Below are 6,581 nucleotides of genomic sequence, written 5' to 3' on the forward strand. Positions count from 1 at the left end.
GCCCGAGCTCCTCCATGCTCTCCGCAACCTCCTCGGTGTACTTCGTCCAGGACATGTTTCACTTCTTGCTTTCCTAAGCATCTTGCATCTACCGTGGTGAAGTTCCTCTTGTATAATATCCCATGCCGTACGTAAAAGTGCCTTGCCTTATATGCCAAGCGGTGCTGCTCTCTCTTGGTACCAGCTCGCTCTCCTCTGAAGTATTTGAACAAAGGCGTTCTCCAATCGGGCTCTTCGTCTATTACCATTATGCCCGGTGTTGGGGTAGGGGCAATAAGGATAGTGATCTTTCTTTCAATACAATCGACGACTGACGACCCGACTTTAGCGAGGAAGTCAGCTCGCTGGTTGTCGTTTCTCGGAATTTGATGCATGGTACAGACTTCAAAAGTTTCTTGCACAGCTCGGGCTTTATTTACATAACTCTTCATTCTATCGTTTTTTTATTTCGTAGTCCCCTTCGAGTTGGTGTATTACCAATTGAGAGTCGGAGTATATTCGCACCACTCGCGCTCCGAGCTCTTGAGCGATCTCCATACCTCGGATAAAGGCTTCATACTCTGCTTCATTATTGGAAACCCGAGGTAACCTAACGGCAAACTCGACTTCCGTTCCAGTGGGATCAATAACTATTATCCCTGCCCCCGCTCCCGAGGTTGTAGATGAACCATCCACGTAAATTTTCCACTCTTTTTCGATGGGTATCCTGGTGGTTTCTCGGATGAAATCCGCCAGCGCCTGTCCTTTGACCGAGGTACGGGGTTGATATTGAATCTCGTACTGTCCCAGCTCGATGGCCCATTTAACAATTCGCCCTGACGCGGTAGGTTGACCTAGGGTCTGCCGAAGGGGTAAGCTTGTGCGAATCACCATGGTATGCGACAGGAAATAAGGCCGGAGTCGTCGCGTAGTGAGGACCAGAGCGTACGCTATTTTCTCGACTTCAGAATATCGGCTTTCCGACGTAGTGAGGATCTTACTAGTATAGTAGATCGGTCTTTGTTGATTATTAACTTCCTTAAACAAAACCGAACTGATGGACTCATCGCCCACCGACAAGTATACAAACAGGGTTTCACCCTTTTCAGGGGTGCTAAGAATCGGCAGGCAAGTAAGAGATCGTTTTAATGCTTCGAATGCGAGCTGGCATTCGGTGGTCCATTCGAACTGAGCTGTTTTCCTTAGTACTTTGAAGAAAGGCAGGCTCTTATCGGCCATTCGCGATATAAACCGAGCTAGGGCTACAACTTTTCCTGCCAAGGATTGGACTTCCTTGATGGAACGAGGAGGTGTCATCTGAAGTACGGCCTCCACTTTATCTTGGTTTACCTTGATGCCTTCCCGATTAACAATGTATCCCAGGAACTTTCCAGCTTGTACTGCGAATGCACACTTAGCAGGGTTCAACTTCATTCCATATAAACGAAGAGTTGCAAAGGTCTCAGCTAGGTCGGCGAGATGCGTAGAGCGCCTCTTGCTTTTAACTAACATGTCATCAACATAAACTTCAATGTTGCGTCCGAGTTGGGCCCGAAACATCCTATCCATCAATCGCTGATACGTGGCTCCTGCATTTTTCAGGCCGAAAGGCATCACCACGTAACAGTAAGTCCCTGTGGCGGTGACAAAACTTACTGCTGGCTGGTCCTTTTCGTCTAGCGGAATTTGGTGGTATCCTTGCGAGGCATCCATCATACTAAGTAGCTCACATCCAGCAGTGGCATCTACAAGCTGATCTATGCGAGGTAAAGGATAATCGTCTTTCGGGCAAGCCTTATTCAGGTCCCTGAAATCGATACACATTCGCCATTGGCCATTGGCTTTCTGTACTAACACCGCATTGGACAGCCATGTAGGGAACTGAATTTCCCGGATGTGTCCGATTTCCAGAAGTCGTTGAACTTCCTTCTGTATGATTTCGTCTTTTTCGGTACCGAAGTGTCGCCGTTTTTGCTTGACGGGCCTGCACTCGGGTCGTAAATTAAGCCTGTGTACAGCAGTTCGCGGCGATATACCGGTCAAATCACTTGGTTGCCAAGCAAAAACATCTTCATTAGACCGCAATAACGCTATCAACTCGTCCCGAAGAGGTAGTTCTAAATCCTTACTTATCCGGGTTTGTTTCATCATCCCGGGGACGAGGTCGATTGTCATCAATTCGTCCATGGGTTGTACATGATTAACTTTATCCTCTGGATCAACCCGGGGGCGCTTCTCGTCTCCCAAATCTTCTTTGGTGAGGGTATCGCGTCGGCCTTTCTCTGCTATCTTAACCATTTCGACATAACACGATCTCGATTGGGTTTGGTCGCCCCTGACTTCTCCCACCATCCCATCAACTGGGAACTTAAGCTTTTGATGAATGGTCGAAGGGACCGCCCGAAAGGTATGTAACATCGGTCGCCCTATCACGATATTATACGAGGTTGGCGATCCTTCGACAATGACGAAATTGACAGTTTGAGTGCGTGTTCGAGGTGGAGTTCCTATAGTGACAGGGATTCTAACTTGTCCAATCGGCGTCAGGGACCCTCCTGTGAACCCAAATATCGGTGTGGTAACGGGGAAAACCGGGAGGTCAAGCTCCATTTGCAGGAAGCACTCGTAAGATATGACGTCCACCGAACTTCCGGGATCAACGAAGGCGCGAGCGACGTCGTATCCTCCCACGTTAATCGTGATGAGGAGAGGGTCACAGTGAAAATCATCTAGGTCTGCTTCATCTTCAGGACCGAACGAGATAGTGGGATATTGACGATACTTCGGTGTAGAGATTTGGCAAACTTCATGATTATTTTTTAGGCTACCGAGATGACGTCTCCTAGCCCGGTGAGTATCTCCTCCCGTAGGACCCCCCGAAATCATCTGAATGTACCCTCTTTTCGGTGCTGGCGGTGGGGGCGGGTTCCCAAACTGGGCTTCACGCTTTTGTCCCCGAGGTGGATCTATCTTCACAAAGTCCCCGATCTTGTTATCTCTGATGAGACGTTCCACTTCGTCCTTTAAATGTGCGCAGTCGTCGGTCGTATGTCCGTATTCGTTATGAAAACGGCAAAAAGTACCTAGTGCCGGATCTCGACGGGGGGCTCCGCGAGCGGTCCTAGGCCACCGCAGATCAGCTCTCTTCTCGATCGCGTACAACACCTGGGACAGAGGAGCCGTAAGGGGCTGATACGATTGGAATCGTGATCCCTTAGCGTCTGAGGCGATACCTCGGCCGGGGGTACTAGCATCCCTTCGAGGTAACAGTGGTTCTTTGACTCTTTTTACTTCGTTGGCTCGTGTGTTCGCGGGTTGGTGAGATTCTTCTAATTTCTGCTGCCGGGCTTCTTCTAAGTTAATGAACCTAGACGCCCTCTCTAGGAGATGGTCAAAATCGGGCGAAGGTTCCAGCGCCAAAGCTCGGAAAAATTCATCATCTCTCAGTCCTTGCGAAAGAGCTGCCATGAGCACCTCGTCGCTGGTAGTGGGGACTTCTAAGGTAGCCGAAGTGAATCGTTTGATATAGTTTCTGAGACTTTCTTTCTCCTTCTGACGAACGCTGAATAGTGACAGAGAGGTCTTCTTACACTTCTTCGAGCTAGCGAACTGGTTCATGAAAGCTTTGGCAATTTGTTCAAAAGATCGGATGGTTCCGGCAGGTAACAGACCGAACCATGCTTGGGCTGGACCTGCTAGGGTGGTGACAAAGGCACGGCACTTCACCCCTTCTGTGAGCTGGTGAAGTGAGGCAGTGTTATTAAACCGACTCAAGTGTTCAACTGGATCTGACGTGCCGTTGTACTCAAATAAGATCGGTCGGTAGTTGGCTGGTATAGGGTCGCTATCGAGATGACTAGCGAAAGGGCTAGATCCTACGAGATCTCGCGCTGGCCCACTTCGCAAGGCCTTCAACTCATCTATATCGCGTCTTAAGCTGTCAACTTATGTTCTAACACCATGACTATTACCCCCTCGGTTTTCCGAATAACTATCGCCCTCGTCCTCAGCTCGTCCTTCGTTCGGAGAACGTCTGGGATCTCTCCTGAGTCGGTTATCGTGAGGTAAATTTTGGGTGTAGTTTCGGATGGCCGCGGTGATCATGGTTTCCACCTCGTCCCGGGTATATGTACGCTCATTGGGAGCCTGAGCGGGGGTTGCGGCTGGCCTTCTTGAAGCAGCTTCGCCATCCTGGAACTCAAAAGAGGGGCTGTTTGGGGTGAAAGGGATCCGACCCTCCTTTTCAGGTGTAAGGAAGCTACACCCCGACTTATCTTTCTGAACGGACGATGGATCAGCCGGTGTACTGCGAGCTACTGCATCTAAATCCTTCTGCAAATTCCGGGCAGTGATATCTCCTTCTTCCATTGTTCTCTACGTTGATAGCTCAGATCTGGACTTCCGAGGGTAGATCTGATATTTTCCCGGAAGTTATCCCCAAGATTTTTAGATCTTTCCCACAGACGGCGCCACTTGATTTGGTCCGTAGGTCTTCGTCTTCCTCAAGCCAGCTTCGTCCGTACTCCGGTGGATAGACCTGCAACGCCGGGAGGGGTTCCCGGCGGGAAAGCTCCGACGATCAAGTCAGTGATCGGAATAAAGGGAAAAACGTGTAATGTAATAGTAATTAGTGTATATATTTCTCGTGTGTGTGCGTGTGTTGATTCTCTTATTTATAGATGAGGAAAGCTTGGCCTTCAAGGCTTTCCTTTTTTAGGGTTTCTCTTTTCCCCCAAGTCATGTATCTTGGGCCGGTATTGTCCTGGGCTCGCCTTACCCCGTTTTGGTATTGGGCTAGCGAGTTAAGGTACTCCCACGTAGTTCCGAGGTTCGCGCCATACGACGACTTCGCTCATAGTACCGAGCTAAGACATCATGGGTTCTTCATTATGGGCCTATCATATTGGGCTTACCCTAATGGGCTTATGCTTATTTGTTACTTGTCAAACTAGCCCATATCATCTTTAATCTCTCATTATGAAGTGGCTTACACATGGAGGCAGGGGCGGACTCAGGGATTATTGGGTGGGGGGCTAAAAAAAAATTTTTGGACTAAAATGATACTAAATTTGAAGTTTGGGGGGCTAAATGGTATAAATCAATAGATAAATAACATAAAATATTAAAAATTTAATAAAAAATAGGTAAAAAAAAATTTTCTGCAGGGGCGGAGGCCCCCCCAAGGTATACCTTGGGTCCGCCCCTGCATGGAGGTGACATTACGAACCGGAGGAACGCCGTCGGAGGAGCAATAAATCCGATAACGGTGAATTTAGGTTTATTAAGACAAAAATGGAAATTCTTAGCGGGATTCGACATAACTGCAACACCGTCGGTTGCTGACGGGGCAGTCTACTTCTCCTCGTGGAATGGGAATCTCTACGCCGTTGATGCTTCCAACGGAGCGCTGATCTGGCAGCGGAGTTTGGTGCAGCTGACCGGGCTAACTCCAACGGGGCGGTATGGCAATGCAACGGTTTCGAGAGCCACTCCTGTGGTGGCAGGTGATCTCCTCATTGTCGGAATATATGGGCCCGCTTATGTGGTTGCTGTTACACGGGGTGCCAAATGCAGTAAACCAGCAACCTTATACCATGGTCCAAGCTAAGTTCAATATAATTCATACCACATTTGGTTACATACCTTCAAAATGTGTGTACGTGGCATGGATTCATCTCATATTGAAACTGATGAAGTCTGCATGCATGGTGCATGCAGTAGTAGAATTATATAATATTACAAAATTTTCTGCAATAATTCTTACAGGCATCAAACGAATCCAGGAGTTCCCCCAAACACTTCAGCAGACGATCGAGACAGTATGGACGTACGTACGATTCAGCGCCTTCCGAAGTGCTTGCAGGGAACTCTAGGGGACATCTGAATTTATTTAATTACTTAATTGGAGTTGCTGTTTTTAATATTTTTCAAATGCTGTATCTGAAATGTGGCTATTTATAATATAGGGTTTTGTCAAGAAAATAAATAATATTAAATATAATATTCTTTCCTGATCATCTCACATATATACTTTAGGGCAAATCTGGTTATACCATGGAATCTTTGTGATCCATAATGAACCTGGACATGATTATATTGTTTGGAGAGATGAAACACAATTGGTGCAAAAGAGAGAATCGTATTCAGTTCAGTGCTCATTTGCCGCCCCTACCATTTTATTTCATGCCCCCGGCCCGGCCCGATTCTTTTTCGCCATTCGTTTTCACCTGCAGGATGCAAAAGCTAGCTAATTAATTTAATTCATTCTTGCACAACTGTAATATATTACTTTACTACGTATGAGTTCCTTTTCCATAAGGTATATATATATCAGTGTTCTAAAAATCGGCCGAGGCGGCCGATTAATCGGTCTCCAAGGCGGAGGCGGTCCAAAACCTTTACGATTTTAGTGTAAAGGTTTGAAAACTCGGTTTTTGGCCTGTGAGGCGGTTTTAGGCGGTCCGAGGCGGTCTGAGGCGGTTTTTTTTTTTTTTTTTTTTGCCAGATTTGTTCACCACTACCGTCACCGCCTCTCTTACTGTCTCTTTCGTTCACCGCCGCAACCGCCGTTGTCATCGACTTGCCCTCCCTCTGTTTCGTTA

At 47.5% G+C, this 6,581-nt stretch overlaps 1 protein-coding gene across 1 annotated transcript; it reads right to left on the minus strand.

The window, feature by feature from the left end:
- Window positions 1-432: 432 nt before the first annotated feature.
- Window positions 433-4,347, minus strand: LOC148766636 (uncharacterized). The gene is made up of 2 exons (XM_088827362.1): window positions 3,951-4,347; window positions 433-3,899 (listed from the first exon to the last, which is right to left on the minus strand). Exons 1-2 carry the CDS (start codon window positions 4,345-4,347, stop codon window positions 433-435), a joined length of 3,864 nt encoding a protein of 1,287 aa, XP_088683488.1.
- Window positions 4,348-6,581: the final 2,234 nt, after the last annotated feature.

Source organism: Erythranthe guttata, chromosome 12 (assembly GCF_056151865.1).
Source record: "Erythranthe guttata isolate IM_541 chromosome 12, IM_541, whole genome shotgun sequence".
Classification (NCBI taxonomy): Eukaryota; Viridiplantae; Streptophyta; class Magnoliopsida; order Lamiales; family Phrymaceae; genus Erythranthe; species Erythranthe guttata.